We start from the raw sequence: 24,755 nt of genomic DNA, 5'->3' as shown, positions 1-24,755 counted from the left end.
AGAACATAGACATAGATAGATAGTGTATACATGGTCATAACCCGTTCATACTGACGTACTCATTCAGTAGTCATACCAGATCTATAACGCAAATTTACATTAATATTCATCAATGATTATCGTATCATATGCCTTGCATAGAACATGTGATAGTTATACTATTGTATACACTTTTAATGCGTTTAAAATTCAGCCTCAAAACAGACTAAAATCAGAAGTACATTACAATTTCATTCTCTGGAAGATGAATTTTGCTTGCACTGCTTATCTACTACATCATCACTAATTTTTCACGTTTACATTATTTACAAACATAAACCCCCCCCCCCCAAAAAAAAATCAACATTAAATTCATACTGAAATAACACGGGGCTTGAAAGATAGGACGATATAATTACATATACAAGATCATGATAAAAAAGTTTAGACATGAAATACATACAAACAAACAAACATATCTTGAATCAACAATAACAAATACTTTTATGTCATGATGAAATGGATGGATAGCAAAAGCAAATCATTTGGAATTTTCTGATGAGGAGTTTCATGATGCAGTTGAAATATTAAAGATGACAAATTATATTCAGGCAAGTTAATTTTGGCTTCAGTGTATGCTGTAATTTTTTAATTATTTACCTTAATTCAATGAAGTCAAGAAGAATTGTTTAAGCCTTAATATCTTAAACATCATGGACTTGGAAATAATGTGCAAGTTGCTCTGATTTTAGTGATTATTAACTTGACTTATTGTCACAGCGTTTGATTTGCGTGAAGCAGACATTTATGTTAAAGTTCCATAAACCAAGTGCACTCAATTTGGAATTGAATCAAAACATCAAGTGTAATTCTTAAAGGTAAAGACCAGTTATGGTCATGCGATTGCACTGTGAAAGAAACGTTGTGGAATCGATCAGAAAAGGTTGATCATCTAGCATATCAGTATTGGTGTGTACTGCAAGGTTCTGGAATCATCAAAATGATAAGAAATTTGGCCCAGTCTTCGTAAAGTTACAAGCACTGTACACAGAAAGATGTATATGGGACTATACGCACACGTGCGCGACACATGCGTTTATCTCTCACAGACCATGTAGATAAACTAATTTACCAAATATATCAATTAGTAGGTGGTTTCCCGGCAAATTTTTTATCATCATGCATTAGTCAAAACATATTCTTTCACATGATTGGTAATAAGAGCTTCTATTTCATTATTTGAAATTGGGGCGTTTCCAATACTGGTCTTTACCTTTAAATAAATTTGCATTAAAGTCAATGACAGTTAAATAAATCAAGCCTTTTCTTGAATGGTGTAAAATGTAATGAATTCATAGTGTATTTTGACTTGAATTCAAAGTTCGAAACTCATTACTAGTATATCATTGCATTCATTGTATTTTTCTTGCCACAAGAGGGCTCATATCACTTTTAATGTTGGATATTGTGTGAATGAAGTAACAAGCAGACAATGTTGGGTTTGTTTGCGTGCTATTCTACTAATTCTAGCATGTTAAATAAAGATCTTGAAATCTCTAATGATGTCACAGCTGATATCAGTAAAACATATCATGTATGTTCGCACTTTGCCTCTTTGATAAAAAACATTGCTGACAGGTTAAATTCCAACTCACAATGCTCCAACACTGACATCCATGCTTATTCCACATTGTGCTTAAAATAAATGTATTAAAGTCAAACAGTACCAAATGGGGTTGCGACTTTACTAATGTGCATAAAAACAAAAGAACCAAAAGTAAGTACCATGCTCTTTAAAATATCATTTGCATCAAAAGGATAAAATTATTTTAAAAAACAATCCTTCCCGCAGAACAAGGTTGGTTGGAGGGCATATAATGATAATATCAAAACACTTATATTTTTTTATGAAACTGCCTGAAAACATAAACATAAGAAAGAATACAACTTTTATTACAAATTTTGTATTTTTTCTGGAAATATAATACAATTAAAAAACAAAAACTTGGCTCTTACCGGCATATATGCCTTTGTTGCTATAACTTGAAGGCTTGTCTTAATACTGTTTAGCATTTTCATAATTATATAGCGTGCAAACAAAATTGTGTGGTGTGCCTTCATAATTTTCTCAGGATAATAAAGCCAAGATGATCTCTCTATCATAGGAATAATTCCCCATTACTACGGTAGGCTTTTTTCCCCTCATCTTTGTTCCCAGATTATACAAAAACTTTGAAAGAGGGTTAATGAGTTCCAATAATATGACATAAACAATTAATGTAGATTGTTAGCATACATATAGCTAAAATGTAAATGTAACGATGCGGTGCACAAAAAACATGATTGGTATTATTTCAACATAAAACAGATGAAGAAAAAGACCTTGAGCAATGGACCAAGGATACGGTTATCCTATCAAAAAGATCAAACTTGCTTGCCCAACAAGATCTTTAAAAATCTGGAGCAGTGAGTAAGTGCATTGGCTCTGGAAAGATGTGAACAAGCTTTTGGCATGACCAGAACTTATCTTAACATGACACCTTATGAATTGCAGTAGACCGCCCCCCCCCCCCCCAGCAAGAATATGTTAAGAGTTAAGATTAGATCAATTGATAATTTCCATATTTTGTAGCAGTAAATGTTAACCAACCTTCACCATTTCCAAAATTTCAAGTAAGTTTCTACTAGTTTTACAATAATTGGGTTAAAAATAAAAATTGGCTTGAGGAAATCTTACCTCTTCTACAGTAGATTTCAAATAACCTACATGTATACAGAAAGAAAAAAAATGTTTTCATTTTTTACTGTTAGTCAAGAGGGTACCATAAGACAAGCCATGACATTAAACTTACAAGTACATTTTGTAAATATTGCAGAGCTATGCAAAGTGAACTTGTAATCTGTAATACACCCTCACAAACATTTTGCCTAGCTGGCACCTACAGTGTATTTAGATTTAAGCAATTACGCAATTAGAAATATATGGAGGAGGAATAGTTGGAACACAACAACATATTTCGATATCTTGCACTAAATTTCATAAAATGAAAAGTAACTTGACAAGAGGTCCACAAGACTGAAAGAAAATGAATAAGAAAACAAAAAGTTTACAAGACAGTAGATTGAAGAAAAAAATGGAAGCGGTTAGGATCAGAATTTTTTTTTTTTTCTTGTTTTACTGTTCCATCCAAAAAACTATTGTTTACCTTTTCAAATAAAAAATATGTTCCCTGAATATTCATATCAGTATAGTAAAACTTATGCCTTTGATAAATGCCCGATTGATTTATCCTTTTATTGCACTTTATACAATTGGGGGCACTGTGCATGTGCACTTACACATACATGCAAAATCATGTAAAAATTCCAATCAAATATATGGTTTTCAATGTATTACCTGCAACACATTCTACAAGAAAAACATTCTACACATACATCATCATTAACTTGTACAATATCTACATGTACATGTACATGTATACATGTACAAATTTACTTTACTTAGGAAACCATGTATTCCTCCTACATGGATGACATCACAGTCATTCGTCATTTTTCTTCATGTTTAAGAAATGTGACGTTTACCCGTATGGAGTTACTAAATACTACATTCTATATTTCAATGATTCTACATAGCTCTAGGACCATTCAATGTAAGAAAACAAACAAACAAACATCACAATGGTATCAGTATTTAAGTCATTTGCATTTCGCAATAAAAGGTAACTTTATCTCTGAAAACATAAAACGTAATTTTTATAAATTCAGTTTTTAATAACATAGGTTTTTCAGTTATATTTACAATTCGGATTGATTTCAATTAATATCATCAAAACTGAATCTTGTAAGAAATGTTATCATGTAAAGCTATTTTAACAAATGTGAACAATGACACATCATGCATATACAACTTTTAAAAAAGTACTTTATCTTGCTTCTTTGCATACAGTACCGAATAAAAATATGATTATGTACACTGTATTATCCCCTTTACAAAATTATATTATGCTTGTTTTTAAGGATAAATCACTTTCATACAAAATGAAAGGTCAAATTTATGATATCAAAATATGCAAAACTAGTAATGATTAGTGAACAAATAATATCGTTAAGTCATAAAAGGGATGCCAATTCTTCTTGAAATAATGAGTTTGAAATCATTATAATTGTCTTTTGACTATCCTAATAGTTGTCTGATTTTTTCTCAAACATTTCTTTATGTTTGTCTGACTTTTTTGTTACTATAAAAAGTAACTTATTCTGTGACTGGATTTGACCTTCAGCTTGTTGTAAAGGGTGTACTGACTGTGAACAGCTTAATGAGTTTTTCATCAAAGAAGAAAATCATATATTCAATCCATATCAACATACATTTTGATTTGCAAGCAGAGTAGAGAAAGGATTACTGAATTTATATCAACATAGCTTGTTGGCAGTTTGAAAATATTAATACTTTATGGGTCATTCCATGGCTTTGGGGGAATTTTTGTGACATATTGGAAATGATAAACTATGTAACATATCAACCATAACAATGTTTGCTCAAACTGAGTTAAGCATAAATTGCTAAGTACTGTATGTTCAGAAGTATGCTAGCTTCATCAATATCATAGATCTAAATTTCATGTAATATTATATAAATGTGATGTCCATGTAATGCTGGTAAAAAAAGAAATGCATATCAAGCAACGATTGTGAAAAACGAATTAATTGAAAGAGGAATGACTCTGGCAGGGCATTACTATAAATATTTATTGCATACAAATCTTCAACCGATGATTTCATCTTTCATGTTTAGTCAAAGATCTTATTCTACCAATGTTACATGGACATCATCATGTTTTTTGCACCAACCTCATGGAATGACCCTACTATCAACTTCACCACTTTTCTTCCATTATAGGTCTACATGTGCCTGGGAAAAGTTACATTGAAGAAAAAAATAATCTATCAAAATTACCTTCTTTTTTTTTGGTATCAAATTCATGCTTACATCACATGCCACACACAAATACACATGCGTTCATTCCTGGAAAGAACCCCGGGAACAATAGTCCATTTTGTCCAATTGTCCATTTAAACATTTTATTACATTCCTATCAAAGCCTAGTGATATGAGTTTCACTTGCCTATTGACTCTGTATCGCTGCTGTTGACACCGCGATGATTGTTCGACAATGGAAGAGGGGACTTCGATAAATCCTTGATTTTCGGGGACATCAGAGTGATGGAATCCAGTGAAATGTTTGCATCTTTGAAGGTATGCAGGAGGTAGATGCCCATGATGATGACCCCAAAGCCAGCAACGGTGGACAACGTGTCTCGTAAGTTCATGCTGGCCCACTCCTTGAAGAGGATGCCAGAAGCGGTCACCACACACGTCGTGAAGAACACGTAATAAATGGGAGCGATGACCGCTGCATTGAACGTATCCAGAGCTTTATTCAAATAGTGCATGCTCATTAATATACAGACGACGAGACACGATAGCAGGAACCACGTGATGGGGAGTAGAAAAGTGTTTGTACCTTTCGAGTATTCTTTGACGGCGATGCCAAAGCCTTTACAAGCTAGGACAGAGAGGGAGCCCACCAAAGAGCAAATGGAGATGTAGACCAAGATGTTTTTAGGACCATGCGTGGGTGAGACGACGTAGATGAGAACGACTACTACTATCAACAGCCCTATGATGTACGTCACAAATACTGCAGGGTAAAAACAATAAGCCAGAAACTTATGTAATACTACTGCAAACTTATTCAAATGAAAAAATAATGAAACTTATAATAATGTGCCTCCTTAATTATTACTAGGCATTTAATAATGTTACATAAAAAAAGAAAGTTACATCAGGAATTAGCTAAATATAAAAAGGAAATAATTTGTCTCTTATGAATCTCTGCTTCAAAAAGCATGTACAATATGGGAGTATAGCCCAGACACACAAGGACAAATAGGCTATTGAAACAAGTCTTCATTATAATAATGTTTGTTAGGATTGAAAGATGGTTGTTTTACCTTGTGATGTTTTAAACTTTAAACTTATCATTAGTTCAGAGACAATGGGGTGTCAACTCATAACATTTGACATATAATCATTGTCCTTCAGGGTTTCAGAAGACAATACATTGAATGTGAACGAAACAACATGTGAATAGAACTTTAAAGCATGACACTAAATGTGCAGCTGTTTTAATAAAAGTAACAATAAGGTGGTAGGTTGGGAAATTGGGAAACAAGCTATTTTAAGCAAACATTCATCAGGATTTTCTACCCACCTGAATCTTGTAATCGTATAGATAGTTCAGCCAGGGAGGCTGCTCCTCCTTCCACGGGGGCATGTAAAACCATGATGGTTGAGCCAATGATACACTGCATACAGCCAACTTTACCAAGCAAGTTGAGGTTCTCTTTCAGGAAATAATGGGACAGGACAGCACTAGGATTGAAAGATCAGAAATGTGTAATTTAAAATATCATAACTATATCAATGAGGAATGTAACAAGGTCATAATTAAAACCTATCTACACTACTTTGGCCAGGAGGGATTAGATCTCCCTGCATGGCCACTGACAGGTGGTTATCTCATCAAATCAGCTCTCAATTAACATGAGAAAAAGGGGATCATGGGGGACCAATGGGTACCGCTTAGGCATTGTTTGTTATATAGATGGCCCAAGTAGCTACAAGTAGTGCAGTCCCGCTTTAACCCAATCCAATCCCAAAATGCAACACAGCATATTTTTCCCTGCACCTGCAAGGTGCTTAAATATTTGTTCTAATGTGGTTAGGTCACCTGTCAAGGTTCTTTTGCTGATACCTCCAATGCCTATTGTTTGCAGTTGCATAATATAGAAGAATCAACAACAAAAAATAACAAACAATCCAAGGCTACAAGAGAAAAAAAAATTAAGGAAGAACAAGTAGAAGGCATTCTGAGTTTGGCAATCATTCTCAATGCATATTGTTAATACACATACCCATTGTTTGTAATTTCCTCTCTGTATTACTGCACTTTTAATACTCACTCTGCCACACAGCTTGGGACAAAATTATATAGGTGAAAAACTTAAAGGTATAGACCAATTTTGGAAACGCCCCCTTCTCAAAAAATGAAATGGAAGCTCTTATTACCAATAATGTGAAAGAATAGGTTTTGACTAATACGTGATTAATCAAATTTTGGCAAGAAACTGCCTACTAATTGATATATTTGGTAAATTATCATATCTATATCTAAAACCTTGCTGTACACACCAACACTTGCTAAATGATCAACCTTTTCTAATCGATTCCACAACGTTTCTTTCACAATGCAATCGCATGACCCGAACTGGTCATGCTTTTAAACAACATAAACATATAAACATATGCAGATTTAATGTAGATGAATTGAACTTACGTAACTAAGACACTCAGGGCACCAAGTGGGGTCACCAGAAGAGCAGGGGCAAAGGCATATGCAATAAAGTTGAGAAACTCTCCAGCAGCCACTGTAAATACAGATTTATACAGATCTTATTATTTGTTGCCAACATTCAACAAATGAAACTGTAAAATGGATATCCAGGTTTTACAGTTAATTTGGCAAATCATCATACAATGTAATGTAGTCTTCTAAAAACATCTGATTAATCACTATTTCCATGTTGGCAAATGCATGCAAATGTCCGGTCTAAAACAATATTTGAAGGTAGTATTTGTACTTGGGATGTAATTTGTTCAAATTGTGGCTTACATGAACTTCATACTTTTACCAGGAAGCTGTAATGAATGGAGATACCGTCTCGAAAGAATTTTCCGAGGGAAAAATATTCAAGATTTACCTGGCTTAACAAAAAGAAATGTAACCCTCTCCAACCATCATTTCCATCAACAGCTGTCCATATCAATGCACAGTCCCTCTCTGGAATTCCAAATAGTATGAAATGTTACGCAACGCCATCTGCTTCCCTAATTTCTCTATTCACTCTTTTGCAAATATATGCAAGCATCGAGCTTTGAAGCCATGCGTGGCACCGAAAAATTAAGTCATGTTCAGTGAAGATGTATTTAGCTATAACATATAAAATACAGAATCAACAACATAAGACCAATGCAACTTTATATTAGTCATCAAATGCTTTTTCCGTTCTCGGATAGCTCTACTGAAGACATGGCCATTTTAACCAGCGAAATCGACCAAGGAAATCGTGAGTTAGAGCAAATGAAAGGTTTTCATCATCATGATTTTCTTATCTAATTATTGACATTTTCCGAAAATTTCCGAAATTTGTACATAGCTAGGAAGGTAGTCTAAAGGTTTATCTTCCTATAGAACTAAATGAAATTGTGTTATATGTTTGCGCATTTATTGATTGAGGGCTAGAAGTTGTCAAGTTATCACCACTATTCACCCCAAATACGGGCATACAAAGCAAAAGCCGCCGTGCTCGCTGGGCTGGGCTGTGTGTGGAAAGGGATGACCTAGTGCTACTAGGGAGCTGTACGGTTTCGGAGGGGGAATAAGGGGATTACGGTAGGGGAAACAAAAGACGCGCGGTGCCACGGATGGCTTCAAAGGGGCCTCTTGGAGGGGATCTCCATTCATTACAGCTTCCTGCTTTTACAGAGGATTTTCATTTATTAATTGCTATATGTATATTTGATCTGCCACTGTGAAGAGTATGTTTCCAGCATAAAATTTGTCTTTCCGGCATATTAATAATATTGTGAAATAATGTGAGTCCTTTTTAAACTGATAAGGAGAAAAATTAGAGGCAAAAAATCAATAAATATAATAATATTGCTGACAATATTCTTGGTCAATACGCAATGTTTTTAGGTGAATGAGGCTTGCAAATTAAATGCAAGTATAAATTGTTTACCAGTGTTGAAAAGCCTGAATTCTTGGTAACTTTCAGAAAAAGTGAATATTCTACTTACAAAGTCCAAAGCCCGCCCACCACAGCCATTCCTTGAGATATGCATGTCCACCATCACCTACAGGATAGGGCAATGGAAAAAACAGTATATAAGTGATTTTAGAAGACAAGAGATTTAAAAAAAAAAAAGGTTAGATAGCCTAAGTAAAGAGTCCTATGGCTCAAGTAATGGTTTTCAATTTACCTTAGTAAACTTGATATCTTATAACAAATAATGATGATTGATGGTCCTTAGAGAAACTGTTCTAAAATAATCATGAAACAAAACAAATATTCTCAGCACTGACTTGGGCCAATCAAAAGAAATAGCAGCAAAAAGAAATAGTCCACATCATATAATCTGTGTCTCGTTCTGTTACCCTTAAAGGGATTGGGTATATTTGTCTCAGATTCTAAACAAAATCCTGGATTTAGCTCATGCTACAATCATAATTATAAACCTTTCGGTCATTCAGGGATCCCATGACGTTTACAAGCCAATCGCCCATATGATTATCAAGATTTTTATGATTGGAATTCAAAATTTCAAAAACTGTTTTCCAAAAGGATTTTATAACACTACAGTCTATTGAGGAAAATGAGTACCTATGGTAAAACCAGTCACTCAAAGATTTTTCCTTTTTTGAGGCACTTCATGATCATTTTGAAGCCCAATTTTTTGGGGGGCTTCAATATTACATCATATGACAGATGCTGATAAAACGTAGGGCCATGTTAAACAAGGCCTTTAACCTAAAATAGTTATCTCTCTAATTCCCACTTCTTCTTATTCAACAAAATGATGTATAATAAATATTGTGCACTATTTGTTGTATATTATATTTGCAACAATTACACAATGATCTTTTTTTTACCTGCTCTTGTTGCATATGCATGGATCTTAATAAGTGCCTTCTTCTTCACAATACCACTGGATCCAATGAATACAGTTGAACTAACAGCAAGCATCAATCCAATAGTTAGATCACTGGTAGATCTTTCTTCTGCTTCTCCTCCCATCGCACAAGCTTTTTAAGCTTGGTATTTTGGGAATTACTGACAAAAAAAAAAAAACATTGACAATTTAAAAGAGACAAATTTAAGCTTTAAGTCTAATGTCATAGATACTATCAGTATCAATTTTCAATAACAAAGCAAAGATATCTACAATTTGATAAGTTTTTACATTTTCAGGAACCAAAGTTTTGTCTTGCATTTTGCAACCTGGCTGCATATTACAGAAAATTGCAGCCTGACAAAGTCATTTGTATTGTGCAGCGGTTTGCCATGAAACCTGTGAGAAAGTGTGTACCAATGACCATTATTTGAATAATACACCCTTTTACGATTACAAGAGTGCGCATGCGCAGACATGGGCGCCATTTTAATTTACGAGTAAACAAAGTTGTTTACTCGTAATTTAAGATGGTACCCATGTAAATATGATGTCAGCACACAGCACAGGCAGTGACGCAACAATACATGTGCATCTAAAAAGATTGATGACGCAATGTTTACGCACTAATTAAAATGGCCTTAACCATGTGAAAGGGTGTATTGTTGAAGATTAAGTTGATTTTTGGTATGTTATACTTAAAATTCTCCACACCGGAGTGACAGGTCCAAACTGGTCAGTTTCTGAACTAGCGCTAGCACCGACAAATGTATATTTGGCGCTAGTTCAGAATCATATCCAGACTTTGACCCGTAACCAGGCGTGGAGATACCCTACTAAAACATACCAAAAAATCAACTAAACAATTGTTCAATTAATGGTCATGATTTAAAAGTCTTTATCTTTCTTACCCGTTCATGTCAATTGTCTTAAATAATTTGTTTGGAGTGTTTTTCCTAAAAACGAAGACAATATACACTTTTTCACAGGTTTCACAGGTAGATCTAGCGCTGACAAATGTTAGTTTGGCGCTAGTTTAGAATTCATATCCAGACTTTGACCCGTAACTCCAGCGTGGTTATACCCTACTAAACCATACCAAAAATCAGCTAAATCTTCATCAATTGTTCAAATTAATGGTCATGATTTACAACAAGTCAGACATTAAATCATTATTTGACTGTTTCGTGTCAATTTTCTTATCTTTTTGTTTGGAGTAGATCTAGACTAGATCTAGAGTAAAGGAGCCCGTTTTCGGCCACTTAAGACAAAATCCTATTTTTAGGACCCTTTACTTCCTATTTATTATCATTTTTTGTTCAAATCATGAAGCAAATATTATTATTATTTAAACAAAAAAAGAATCCCAGAAAAAAATCACGAATTGCCATGACAATATTCATTTCAATTTTCACTGTTTTGGAGCCAGTTATCGGCCGAGCGTTTCAGTTTACGGCCGCATGTACAAAGTCAATAGGAAGCGCTCGCGCGCGCCGTGCGTTTCCGCGCTGATGTACAGCACAAGCGGGCGGAGCAGGTATCCCACGCCGGAGCTCCCTGGTGCTCGCCTGGCCGAAGACAGGCACAGCGGTGATCGGAAGTTGGAATCTGAATTAGACAGACATATCGTGTGTGCGTGGCAGGGTCCGGCTGCATTGATTTAATACATGCGATGAGATACTTTTGAGCTTGCGAATAACACAAAATCGGGCTCTAAATCTGAAAAATACTTGAAATAAAGCTGATTTTATGGTACCCATATTTCTTACATACACGCGTAAGATACTCGATTTGTCAGATTCGGGTAGCGGGACCGCCGATTACATCGCTAAAATGTGATATTTTAGGATATATTTTTCATTGCAAATGTGGTTCTTCAGTGACACTGGCATGGTATGGTATGAGTGGGATATGTGTTATGCTATTATGCGATGTATTTTAGAGTGATTTTACCTTGCATCCAACCAATCGGCCGAAAACTGGAGCTGGCCGATTACCGGCTCCTTTACTCTAGACTCTAGGTCTATTTTACTAAAAACAAAGACATTATGATAGTATACACTTTCTCACAGGTCTCACAGCAAACCGCTGCACGAAATTACATAATTCCCCATACCAGCACTCTTTGAATCCCGACTTTCACTTGCACTTCCAACTTAAACCACTTAGATTTATGACTTACTTCAAACTCAACGTCTGGGACCAAGGCAAAAAACAATAATTTTTTAGTGCACATTCAATCACACCCTGCTTCATGCGTGATTAAAATATGAGTGTAAATGAAAATATAAAGCAAAAGTCTACTACATTATAATTCAATGTTATCAATATATTCTGTAAAGAACAGTAAAGATTTACTTACACGTCGTTGTGCTAAATATTGATTCAGTCTGTCTTCGTCATATATCACAAATAATGACATTCACACCCAAGACCTAGACAACTCTTCCTAAATAAAATCGACCAATCAAAAATGTTTTTCGATGATGGGGACGAGTCATGGTATTTTCTTTCTACAGTGCAGCGTTAGTCACGTCTTATAAGGTGATCTTATTTTACTTTTATTAGAGAAAAAAATGAAAATAACGGGAAAAAAAAGAAAAGAAAGTAAAAAAAAAAAGAAGATAAGAAACATACTGACAATGCAGCTTTTGAGGACGAATTTATGAACGACGTTTCTAAAGGGACGAGCTGTATTCTTCACAGCTTGGAATGGCCGAATTACGTCGCGTCCTTGCTCTGACACTTTTTGACAAATATTATAAAACCACAGAAGTAGTTTGCAACATTTTATATCTTGATACATTTTTAAAATTTATTTCTTAATTAACCCATTTTTTTGGTTAAAAATGATATCATTCTGATTATTTTAAAAGAGCAATGCATATGAACGACCCGAAAAAGTTCGTTGACCTTGCCTTCAGTTTGCTTTCCAGTCAGTTACCGTCAAATATGCACTGTGTACATGTATGTGGCATGGCGCGTATTCCAAAATTTACTTTTTGAACACTTGTTTTTAGGAGGGTTGGTTAATTGGTTTGGGATTTGATTTTACTCATACTCTGCCTCAAAAGTGGCATGTGAAAGATTGGTCATTTGGGGTTTTTTCGGGGGAAGGTAACAAATAAGGGTGGGACCATGGGGACTGGTGAAATTGTTTCATGGATTTATAGATGCCGATGCATTTATGAAGATCAACCTAGAAATTATTGACAGATTTCAATCTGAGTGACTACTAAGTTTTCAAACTGAGATGCTCCCTCAACAAGTTCATGAACCAATCATAAGGATTAATTCCTTGTGCCACTGATGATGAAAATAAGGCGAATATTAGTTGCAAACAATGGACTTCTGGTCTTGATGCAAATGTGATTATCCCAAATTCTGAGGTGGCTTAACATATATCAATCGTTTTCCAAGCATCTACATGTATAAAATATGTGTTTGTGTCTTGCAATTATCTTTAGACCATTAAAGACGGAGAATATACAATTTGTCAAGTTTGTCTCTCAGTTATGGAATAATTATAATACGCTTAAAATTTTTCAGTGACGGTCATCTTGCAGTTTGGTATTTGATCAATTTTGTACATGTGTTCACAACATCTTACATGTGCATGTCATCATTCCCGTATCAGCTTCACAATCCTCCTTTCTTCATCATTTACTTGTTTATATTTGCTTTTTACTTCTGATGGATGATGAATGAATTTTGCTCTCTCTATTTCTATCTTCCACACTTCTCTCTCTCATTTCCTCTACTTGTTCACTTGCTTGCTCGCTCTTTCTCTCTCTCTCTCTCCCTCTCTACCCCTAGACCTTCACCTCTCTCTCTCCCTTTCTCTCTCTCTCTCTCTCCCTCTCTATCCATCGATCTTCACCCCTCCCTCTCTTGATCTATCTCTCTCTTTATCCCAACCCTCTCTCTCTTACATACTTCTATCTCCATGGTGTGTGTCCGGCCACCAATCTGAAAATGATAACAATTGCCTAAAGATGTAATGATATTCAATAAAATTAGGCCCACTATTTAATGGTGAAAGAATATACAATTTGATAATTATCAACTCTCTTAACAGACACAGCATTATTACAAAAAGAACAGATTGACAAAAGCTCAAAATTATCATTTTATACAAATTTATTCTCTAAAAAGTTGCAGGGTATCATTAAACAAGACAATATATTTTACTTGCCCAAATAAGACTTGCTACTAGGATTAAACATGAATCAAATAAGTTTTACGTAAAATCAATTACGTTTTTTGAGACTGTAGTGTCATGAAGGGTTATCTCAATGTCCCGATGTCTTGAAAGACAAGGATTCCAAAGTTCATAAAAATATACATAGAACACAGTTACAGGCATACTTGTGCATCATATAAATGACAACAGTGATTATAAGCAAGCTTGGCTTATATCCAAACTTGTGTGTGTGTGTGTGCGCACTTTTGTGGGGGAGGGGGTAGGTTAATCTTCATATTGTTTGTATTTAATAAAAGGTCAAGTATAGTTTTGGAAAGCGCCCTATAAACAAATTCTTTGATTTTAGATGATAAATTGCAAGATACTAGCAATATTAAGCTACTGTAGAGGTTTTGTTTTCCTCCTTACGTGCAATCTTAAAAGAATAGAAGGTCAAAATTATTCATATACCTCAGGTGGGATGTAGATTCAGACAACACATATAAAACATATGGGACACACGCTATCTATAGACGAAGCACCAAGATGATTGTGTGCCACGTACTGTCACTGTGTGGGGAGCCATCAGGCTGGAAGGGTTCGAGCGTAGGAAAGTTTATAGCCGTTATTATCTAGCATTCCTTGCAGATCATATTTACAATAAAATTCACTGGAAAACCGGACAGAAGACCAAATTATCTTGTACAAGTATCGTTTAAAGCCTATCTGCACTAGTTTGGCCAGGATGGATTAGACCTTTCTGTGTCGTCACTGGCAGGTGAGGTAGTTATCTCATCAAATCAGCTCTCAATTAACATAACAAAAAAGGGGACCATGGGGGACCAACAGGTACCGCTTATGCATTATAGAGGGTAGCGATAGCTTCAAGTAGTGCAGTCCCACTTTACTACAAGAACAACACGAGACCATGTTTTAAAAGTCTCTTTCCAATATCCTTTTTGATACCAAAACTGTACTTGAGCTTTGATATGATAAACATATTGGGACATCTGCAATATATAATAGATAACATTTCACCAATCCATTCTAAAACCATCATCTGATGAAGACTTAAGACTCGGGTACAATTATCTTCAATAGGAGAGCAAGAACTCTTTGTAGCAGTCATACATTGACTGTAATACATGTCTGCATTCAAGAAATCATAAATGCGACTCATTAATTTTGAAGCAATTTCCATTATTTGAGGACAATATTAAATAAATTATCAAATTCAATTTTGTGATTATGAACCACCCCCACAAGCGCACACATCTCATGTAACATTCAATTGATTTCAGTAATCCTCCTCATCATGTAAATTTCCAGCAAATTCACAGATGATGTCATAATCCATCTTGATGATCTTCTCTCTTTCTCTAAGCAGTTGTACATCAGCTTGGCATTTCGCTTTGTCCTTCTTGAGTACGGTACCGATCTGCATTGAAAATTATTAGAAAAGATGTGTTTGATGTTGATTAGATAGGAGAAAAAACAGGAATGCATCATATATAGTACAATCATCTAAATCCTTCTATAGTTTAATCACATTCTGCACATACAAAATACTGTTTTAATGAATGACATTCTATGAGAAAAGTGATATATCTATACCATTTGATTCCCTTTAGCCTCATATACCAAATTATTTCACATTGTACAGATGCAAAGGATATACTTGGAAGTATGTACCTAATCTATTGTGGCATATAAGCATAACGCTCTAAATATAAATGATGACAATTTTAGTCAAGGCACCAATCTATACAGGTGTATTCCTTTATATGCTGATTTACCTTCAGTGGTGCTTATAAGAAAGCAACAGAGCAAAATACCCTCACTTTTGAACTGGACTTTCTTCTTACAGTATAAAATAATTGGTTAGGTATACCATGATAATGGAACACATGAAAGTAATGAAACAAAAAATTCTGATGCATTTTGGAGTGGAGATTTATGAAAAGAAAATGATTACAAATAAAAGCTTAAAAGGTACAAACCTGGCCTTTATATTTCCCATTGACTACCATGATGTATGCAGGATCTGTCTTGGGTATGAGAGTCTCTAGCATAGATTGGTGGACATCTGTGAAAAACACAGTAGAATGAATGATTAAAAAATGGTGGTGGTACTAAAAAAAAGTAAAATATTTCAAGCAAAGAAATAATTGTATGAGCATGATTCTTTAAATATCATTGCTTGATAAAGAAAATTGAGAGTAATTGAATTGAATTGAACTTAATTTGTTGCCAATCACAGTAAAAATGACATTATACATTGTTGTAAAAAATAGGCAAAGAAAAATACATTGAAATGTATACTTATACATTGGAAACAACAGGAAAAGAAAACAAAAAGAAAACATGATTAAATCTACTTTAAGTATAGTATGGAAAAAGGAGCATTTGTAAAATCACTGATTTATTAATCACTGAATTTCATAACCACTTTGCCTTTCAAAAATTGTCCCCTTGCTTAAATTTTTTTTTACAGAAGAGAGCGCTTTAAATAAATTAGTATGGTATTGAAAATCAGATTAAAGACGTTTGATTCAGGATTACATGGTTTATGAAGAAAAAAAAAGAGATGTACGGTAGACAGAAAAAGTATACCTGCCCCAAATTTGAATACATATGTAAAAAAAAAAAAAAACTACATACAATGTCTATCTTGAGGAAACACATCATCTTTCTGATATAGTCTTCTTTACACAGAATAGCCTATTCAGTTTTAAAGTCCATCTGCACTAGTTTGACCAGAAGGGATTAGACCTCCATGCAAGGTCACTGACAGGTGGTTTATCTCATCAAATCAGCTCTCAACTAACAGAAGAAAGAGGGGATCATGCGGGACCAACAGACATTGATTAGGCATTGTTTGCTATATAGAGGGCGCAAGAAGCTATAAGTAGTGCAGTGGGGCTTTAATACTGCTTTCTCTGAAAACTCTGCAGTGGTTACCCCAGCATTGCCTGGTTTCCACTTGTCCTAAGGGGGACAAATATGGGTAAAACATTTGTCCTGGGATGTAAGCATCGAGCAATGATAAAAACCCAGGACCTTTTTAACGAGTGACAAAAGCCTCCAACCACATACTGTACATGTACCAAAATGCTCGCACATTTTCATAAATTACCTTCAATAAGTGCGCCATCATCCGTCTGACATGTGCAGGTATCTCTGGTGATGACATCAATGACCTTGACCTTGACATTGTAGTACTTGCCCTTCTTGTAGGTTGCATCAATAAAGCGCACTCGCAAATCAGGACGCAGCCAGTATGTGGTCTTCTCAGAACTTGACCTGCGGTTTAGGGAGGAAGAATCATTAAATCATGTGGTAATTTCTTGCGGGTTTTGTAAATCACCCCAATTACCAAAAAAATATTGTTATTTCTATCTGGGTGTGCAGTGTTTCAAAGAGCTATAAATATCCAAGTTAAGTTGGAGTTTCCACATGCCCTTATAAAAGGTAATAACTACAAACTTTATTAACAGCCATACTATTGCAAAAAAAAATAAAAAATTACAATACAGCAGATTCCCCCAAACAGTTGAAAAGAAAGTGGTGAGGGGAACTCCAGAGGCATATGCCTTTCAAGAAGGGGAACCCATCAGATCATAAACGATATTATACATTGTACTGAAAAAAACGTAAAAGAGAACAAAACAAAATACAGAAGACAGCATTACACTACACAATTATACAAGTCTCCTGGAACTTGCGCTAACATATTCATCTTGTGAATGTTCCTACCATATGGTTACTATAAGGGCATATGGAGAGCCACAATGGCATTTGATATCATGAACAGGTTTCAATACTTCTCAGAGGTAAAGAAATTGCAGATGTAGATCCATCTCTTGTCAGGGCTGAAGGCCCATATACTTAAATACCTACCTAGAATGCTTATCATTATCTGACTGATGCTTAGTAGATCTATCTTCTCTCTCCTCTTTCCTCCTACTGGAATCTCTCCTATCATCATCTCTATGCCGATGGCGATCATCCTTACTCCTTGATCTCCCATTATCCTCATCATCTCTTGAACGACCATGTCTGTCTCTATGTCGCTCCCCATTTTGATCTCTTTCCCTATCATCATATCTGTCCCGTTTAGAATGCTTCGCTGGCCTGTCTTCATCCTCTTTTCTTTTGTCTCTTGAATGTTTGTCATGTCTACTACTATCACCAGTCCTTTCTTTGTCATCTCTGTGTTTTTGTTTCTTCCTATCTGAGTCACTGCCATCCTGTGATTTGTCTTCCTCTCTCTTCTTCAATTCATCATGACCTCGACTAAACTTCCCTATGATTAAAAAAAAAAAATCAAAGATGAAATCATTGTGCATAAAGTGAACAAGAGTATGTTCTGCAATCTCACCAAAAACTAAACAAACAATACATTAAAAAATTGCATTACTGTATCAGCAGAGCTTGATATACTTTCAAAGGACAAATCAGCAGTCTAAAAACTCTGAAATTCTTGGTACCAATTATTTCTCTCAATCAGAAACTTCTTATAAACGTTGAGTCCTATAAAGTTAATAATCTATTTTTTTCTTCAAATAGCGTTTAAAAATAAATTTTTCTTTAATATATTATTTGTTTATAAATTACCAATTCTAATTAGAGACTGCACATCACCTCAGACTTAAACTAATGAGAAATAAGGATGTTTTTCAAATCATGGAAAAATCATCTCATCGTTTGTCATCACAGGTGACATGCATGATAGTTCTTTGTTTCAATTTACTCTCTCAAAGGTAAGGCATCACAGTGCTGATAACATTTTGATGTGTCATCTGTCAATTTCTTTTCCTAATTTGATGGATATCCTGATAAGTACCTTGTACCTTGTAATATCTTGTAATATATGGCTGATAAGATTGATAACTAGTTTTTTCATGAAATTTTCTATTCACAGTAAAAAATAAATTTCAAAAGAATACCAGGGAATTATGATAGAAAGACAATGCTTTTAAATGGGAAAAAAGATTTGTCTATTCATACAGATAGTGTGAACTTGTTGAATTCTCATATCTTTCCAGTTTAAAATTGTTCAATAAATTTAGTCGAAACCATCTATGCAATAAATGCCCCCTCTCCAAAATGAATCTGATAATCAGAAACAAATACTTCATTCATATTTCATAACAGGGTTAAATTCTATACAAACAGTTTCAGGATTTATAATGTCCCTCATCCTTTTCATTCACAATCCTTCCTCCTCAACTTACCAAGATCTTTGGAGTATCTTTTGTAATCCTCTTTTGAAACCAGCTGTACTGCAAACTGGCTGAGTGTTGCTGATTGGTTGTTCAAGGCAAACTTGATGACTACCCGTGAATTATCCTCATCCACACCCTCTATCTAGGATTACAAATACAAATACAAAGTAGAGCATTGATGTTGAAGGTAGTGTTAGCAATCTGCAACCCATTTTGGATGAATCAAAATCAGTCCTGACTGTTGCAAGATGCAAGATAAGCCAGAGTGTAACCTCATAGCAAAATAAGTTTCATTTGAAGAAATGAACTTGATACAAAACAAGAATCCTAGTGCTGATATTTTCAGTGAAGGTAATCTTGAGTTCTGGTAGACACAAAATAAGTCCTCACTAAACTAACCAATACTATTATGTAGCTCATGGTAGTGGTACCCAATCAAGCACACACAACATAAACTACATATATAACAAGAATTTATGGTTTTGTGTTTCTTATAAGGAAGTTAATGGAACTGCAATATGCAATTGACTACCTGGTATGTGAAACCCAATCCTAAAGTATTATGAAACTGCAATTAACATATATCTTTGTTTTCAGTGTTGTACAAATGTTTTTATACAAAGATGGAATTGAATAAAGTGAATTGATTCTTAAACAAAACCGTTTGAAACAATTATTTTGTACCATGCCATAGAGATTCTTGTGTGGCCCACTGCACACCAGCAGGTAAGCACCCTTTGCAAATCCTTTCGGTTCCTCTTCCTCTGCCTTCACAGCGGGTTCTCCAGGTTTTCTCCTCCTCTTCCTTTTAGCATCCAATGCATCTCCAGGTCGTCTGTCTGCACCGAGGCCTTGACCTTTAGGTCGCAAGGTCACTTCAATAGGTTCCACAACTCTGAAGTACAAAACAGGAAGAAATGACTTTCTTTGTTGTCTGTACACTCAGATTGTTAATGGGCAAATCCAAGGTATTTGGTGTCCCATACTTTGCAAAGTATTTGATGAGTTTTGAATTAAATCTAGTTACCAGTGTGAGATGTGGTCAGTAACGTACGAGACAAAATATCGTGGACTTGCCATGATGTATCAAATTGAAAGTGGGGTAATAATCTACGAAGCCCTTCTTGAAGTGCATAGAGATGTTATAATATAATGCTATATTCACAATAAAAGAACAGGGTATGATCATTAGTATAATAATTCATATCTTTAGACTTGGGGAACAAAATGCATGATTAGATTTGACAAATATATTTTTATAGTTGGTTACTTTTACCTATATTATAAAAAAGAAGAAGAATGGTATCATCATGTTTTCGGCTTTTGCATACTTAGTCATGTAGTTCTTCTTTTTTAGTGGCTAGGTATTGTTTGAATTGATAACACAACTGTTATTTTCAACTTACTTCTTCAGCCCCTTTCCAATCCCTTCACCTTCCTTCCACCCCATTCCACGAAGCATTGCCATGCCAAACTGTTCGATTGGAACTTCTTCATAATTAGCCTCATTAGCCTGAAATATAAGATAAACAGGAAATGAGTTAAGTCAAATTTTATTATTATCAACATTAGAATTTTTTTTTTTTAGATCCTGCCATTTAGAGTGATAAAACTAAAACCAATGACAAAAATTGACACAAAAGTAAGAACTTTTTTTCAAATATTAGTTTAGAATAACACAATATCAAACTTTAAAGTGAAATGAGATGAATAAGACTTAATCATGATTATCTGAATTTGCACATCATTATTGCATCCAGCCGCTGAAAGAAATACAACTTGAACAAATTGGTTCCAAATCATAGCATAGCAAGTAAGAATGACACAATATCAGACTTTAGCATTGTCAATGCATTTTGTGTTTTGCCCTTCTTCTGATTTCTGATGAGAAGTTGTAAATGGCAACTTACTGTATCAGGCCTGATGGAGACATCTAACCTATCATCTGTCTCAAAACCATCTGGTACCTTGTTCTGCATGAGTAGTGGAATGGTTAGATTAAGGTCCTCTGTACCTCTATCATCCCATTTCTCACTGTACCTGGACACATCTGGTGAATGAATATAGCGAAGAGATGAGTTATAAAATTAAGAAAATTTAATCACAATACAATAACACGCATCTACTAGGAGGCAATGTGCTTTGTAGGAGTAGAAATAAATGTCCATATTCAAGAATTTGTTTTGCCATAAACCCTAAAGAAGATATAATGCAATGCAATGCAAATCAATATGGGCAATATTAAGTAACAAAGTGCAATGAGGTAACTCAGGTAAGACATGTCAATAATGGCATACCAATAATCATCTGTGCTCAAAAGACACACAAATTGCTTGTAATGTTGGTGCATCTAAAGGTCTAATACTCATACAATTAGTGTGAATGAGCCGGGGTATGACCATTTGGTACAACTTAGCCCTATATTCTAAGATTCCACTTCTGCTCACTGGAAAAAAAGTAGAATAATGTTTTTTAAACAAGGATGTTTCTCGTCAATCTTGTGTCTTGGGGGTGGTTCTACATTTTATTGTATTTCACGACCTGAATTTAAGATACCCACCTTCCATAATCTCTTTCACTGCCTCACTTTCGAGAGAATCGACAGAAGTACTTGGCTTTCTGTCATCTTTCTTCTTTTTCGATCTCTGCTCAGCATCTTTCTCTGAAGTATCTGCTGGTCGTTTCTTCTTTTCACCGTCATCCTGTTCACTGCCCTTTTTTGTCTGCCATTCATTTCTCTTGATGAGAGGGATCACAAGCGCCTTTGGTTTCTCCTGTGGTATGACACTGCAAAATAATTCCATGCATACATGTATTAGTGCATCATGTGCATGACATACCTAGGAAATCATAGCATGATTATAGCAATTTCTTTTGCCTTTCATTGGTCTTTAGGCTTTATCCCAGTAGGCTTAGAGTCTAGACTCTAGCTACTCAAACAAACTATTTGGACATCTTCGGTCAAAATTAGAAATTAACATTCTGAATTCAGAAGTTTTTGATACTTCCCAATTTTGGCATACAACACGATTCTTATATCATTATAATTTAAATGATTAATGTAAAAAGGCATGTGTGCGAGGAGTTTGCTAAATTCAGCAAACTCTGATTGCGTGTCTGTTTAATAGTACACTAAACCAATCACCATGTCTTCTAACCATAACACTAACCCTATTTTTATCATGTTTTATAATATCATGTTATTATTAGATAGAACCCCTACATCATTCCCACATTTTCTTCAATTTGGGTGGCAGTCGCAAAAGGAAGTCTTCCCCTAATTTCTTGTAGTTGTACAGCACACTTGTTTTGCAATGTTTGCATTTAATTTTATGGCAGAACTATTTTGTTTACATCACTCTTCAAGTAGGGGTATGGATGCCAATTAAGACTAGGTGACATCAATATCATATTTCTTATTAAACAAAACAGCCGGCAGCCATGCACCAAGGACCCAGATCAAAAAGGAGGCGCGAAGGCCAGATCGCGACCCCCGGCTGGCCGGCGGTATGCGTCCATGCGAACCGCTGAATGAACTTCCTACCTTGTTACTTTATTTGAGTCTAGTGACAAAATGTAGTCCGTTTTAGTCTTGCTTTTCGATATCTCAGCATCACCAATATTCTTAACTTCAAGAGTTTTTGTTTCTTGTATCTTCTTGGCAAAGGAAAAAGAAAACCCTCCCCTTTTCTCCCCTTCGTCGATTTCTTTTCGTTGATCGGAGTCCTCCATTGCGTCTAATATTGAGTATGGTGTATTTGATGAGTAAATTGGAAAAAGAATGAGAAGTACCGTACCCGAACGGAAATACACGTAACATGGTCATAATCTACTCACAATCAACTCAACAAGGCACGGGGCACAATTAAGTTCCCCCTCCCCTCCTCTTCTTCTTCTTCTTCTTCTTCTTCTTCTTCTTCTTCTTCTTCTTCTTCTTCTACTTCTTCTTCTTTTTCTTCTTCTTTTTCTTTTTCTTCTTCTTCTTCTTCTTCTTCTTCTTCTTCTTCTTCTTCTTCTTCTTCTTCTTCTTCTTCTTCTTCTTCTTCTTCTTCTTCTTCTTCTCCTTCTTCTTCTTCTTCTTCTTCCTTCTCCTTCTCCTCCTCCTCCTCCTCCTCCTTCTTCTTCTTCTTCTTCTTCTTCTTCTTCTTCTTCTTCTTCTTCTTCTTCTTCTTCTTCTCCTAGTCTTCTTCTTCTTCTTCTTCTTCTTTTTCTTCTTCTTTTTCTTCTTCTTCTTCTTCTTCTTCTTATTTTTTTTCTTCCTCTTCCTTACCTCTTTTTTTCCTGTATGATTTATTCAATGGCTAAGCTATATTGTGCATGAGGGGTATTTGCGGGCTCGTTCTTGCTCAAACGCGAAGAGAAAAAGAAAGAGAGAGGGGATATGGATGAGCTCGATCTAGGGATAATGCGAAAAGCGGATGATCGCAACCGTCCGACTTTTTGGGCGGAAAAATAGAAAATAGAGGAAGACAAAAAACAAAAGCAAAGGGAGGGAGAAAGATTGAAAAAACGAAGAAGAAACATGAAACTTGAATTTATTTACACAAATGGATTGCTAAATTTAGAAAAACAGATATGGTTGCATGATTCAGCGAAAACTTTGATGGTACGATTGTCCACATAATAGCATTTTGTGATGATAATATATATTATGCAATATTACAGCGTATCGACGAAATTTGAGAAAATGACAGTTCTTGTTTTTATGGCAACACAGATTATTCAAACATTATGCGAGAAAGGAACAATTGCGTTTATTATTCGAAGGGGGATCGAGGTGGATAATGATTATTTGAGTCAAAATATTTGTCGAATATCTTACACACACGAAATTAATATTGACATTATTATGTTCATTTTGAAGCTACACAATAATGTAGTTTAAGATTTCACTTTAGCGGTGGTGCAATAGAAATTTAGAGTTATTCGGTGACCCGAATTCTTCATTCAAATTAATTTTGTATTCTTAACACCGTATAATCTGATTAAACGCCACCCATATACTCATGACTATACAGCTATGATTTTCTCAATACTAAACTACCAACTTCGAATGGCAGATTAGCTATATTTACCCTTTTTCATGATATATTCGAATCACAAAAGTGGAATCATTATCATTGGTTTGTTATTGGTTCCAGGCGCGTACGAAGGGGGTGGTTTTGGGGTTAACCCCCCCCCCCTCGAGTTTTTTTATGTGTATATTTTATGTATGTTATTTTAGAAAACCCTCCCCTTTTGAGATTTTTTTTTTTTTTTTTTTTTTTTTTTTAAATTAACAAAAAAAAAACAAACAAAAAATTGCCAATGGCTGACCTTAAAAAGGTGACCTTACCCCCCCCCAACTGGACAAAATGTCAAAATTGTCAAATTTTGAGACCAAAAAAAAAAAAAAGTGTCTTCTTACCCCCGCTTATTCAGCGGCTGGCTGAGTCGTTGCGAAATTTTGGGCCCGATTTGAAAACCCTCCCCTTGAAAAAATCCTGCGTACGCCACTGATTGGTTCCCTAGCTATAAATGAAATAAAGCGCAGCAACAGTTAGAGCTCCATTTAAAAAAAGGAATG

At 35.1% G+C, this 24,755-nt stretch overlaps 2 protein-coding genes across 2 annotated transcripts; both read right to left on the bottom strand.

Moving 5' to 3' along the window:
- Positions 1–1,420: 1,420 nt before the first annotated feature.
- Positions 1,421–9,932, bottom strand: LOC575341 (magnesium transporter NIPA2). Its single transcript, XM_011663564.2, has 6 exons — positions 9,759–9,932; positions 8,906–8,962; positions 7,383–7,473; positions 6,258–6,418; positions 5,109–5,684; positions 1,421–2,742 (listed from the first exon to the last, which is right to left on the bottom strand). The coding sequence occupies exons 1-6, from the start codon at positions 9,901–9,903 to the stop codon at positions 2,684–2,686; spliced, it is 1,089 nt and encodes a 362-aa protein (XP_011661866.2). The 5' UTR covers positions 9,904–9,932; the 3' UTR covers positions 1,421–2,683.
- Positions 9,933–13,897: 3,965 nt separating this feature from the next.
- Positions 13,898–22,931, bottom strand: LOC575416 (G-patch domain and KOW motifs-containing protein). Its single transcript, XM_011679073.2, has 10 exons — positions 22,734–22,931; positions 21,750–21,976; positions 21,100–21,239; positions 20,596–20,702; positions 19,874–20,084; positions 19,199–19,331; positions 17,862–18,267; positions 17,098–17,264; positions 15,962–16,047; positions 13,898–15,399 (listed from the first exon to the last, which is right to left on the bottom strand). The coding sequence occupies exons 1-10, from the start codon at positions 22,919–22,921 to the stop codon at positions 15,259–15,261; spliced, it is 1,806 nt and encodes a 601-aa protein (XP_011677375.1). The 5' UTR covers positions 22,922–22,931; the 3' UTR covers positions 13,898–15,258.
- Between the last annotated feature and the right edge of the window lie 1,824 nt (positions 22,932–24,755).

The sequence above is a fragment of the Strongylocentrotus purpuratus genome, unplaced genomic scaffold (assembly GCF_000002235.5).
Source record: "Strongylocentrotus purpuratus isolate Spur 01 unplaced genomic scaffold, Spur_5.0 spur5_contig_838, whole genome shotgun sequence".
In the NCBI taxonomy this organism is placed as follows: Eukaryota; Metazoa; Echinodermata; class Echinoidea; order Camarodonta; family Strongylocentrotidae; genus Strongylocentrotus; species Strongylocentrotus purpuratus.
The sequence above is the reverse complement of the archived record's forward strand: the minus strand, read 5'-3'. Positions and strand labels throughout refer to the sequence as shown.

Bases quoted from the DNA above. Each gene is read 5' to 3' on its own strand.
- LOC575341 (XM_011663564.2), bottom strand. From the start codon at position 9,903: ATGGGAGGAGAAGCAGAAGAAAGATCTACCAGTGATCTAACTATTGGA. The intron at 8,963-9,758 runs GTAAAAAAAAGA...CCTATCCTGTAG, and splicing joins TGCATATGCAACAAGAGCAG to GTGATGGTGGACATGCATAT. The intron at 6,419-7,382 runs GTAAGTTCAATT...TTTCAATCCTAG, and splicing joins GCCCTGAGTGTCTTAGTTAC to TGCTGTCCTGTCCCATTATT.
- LOC575416 (XM_011679073.2), bottom strand. From the start codon at position 22,921: ATGGAGGACTCCGATCAACGAAAAGAAATCGACGAAGGGGAGAAAAGG. The intron at 21,977-22,733 runs GTAGGAAGTTCA...ATTATTTTGCAG, and splicing joins GACTCAAATAAAGTAACAAG to TGTCATACCACAGGAGAAAC. The intron at 18,268-19,198 runs GTAAGTTGAGGA...TTTTAATCATAG, and splicing joins AAGATACTCCAAAGATCTTG to GGAAGTTTAGTCGAGGTCAT.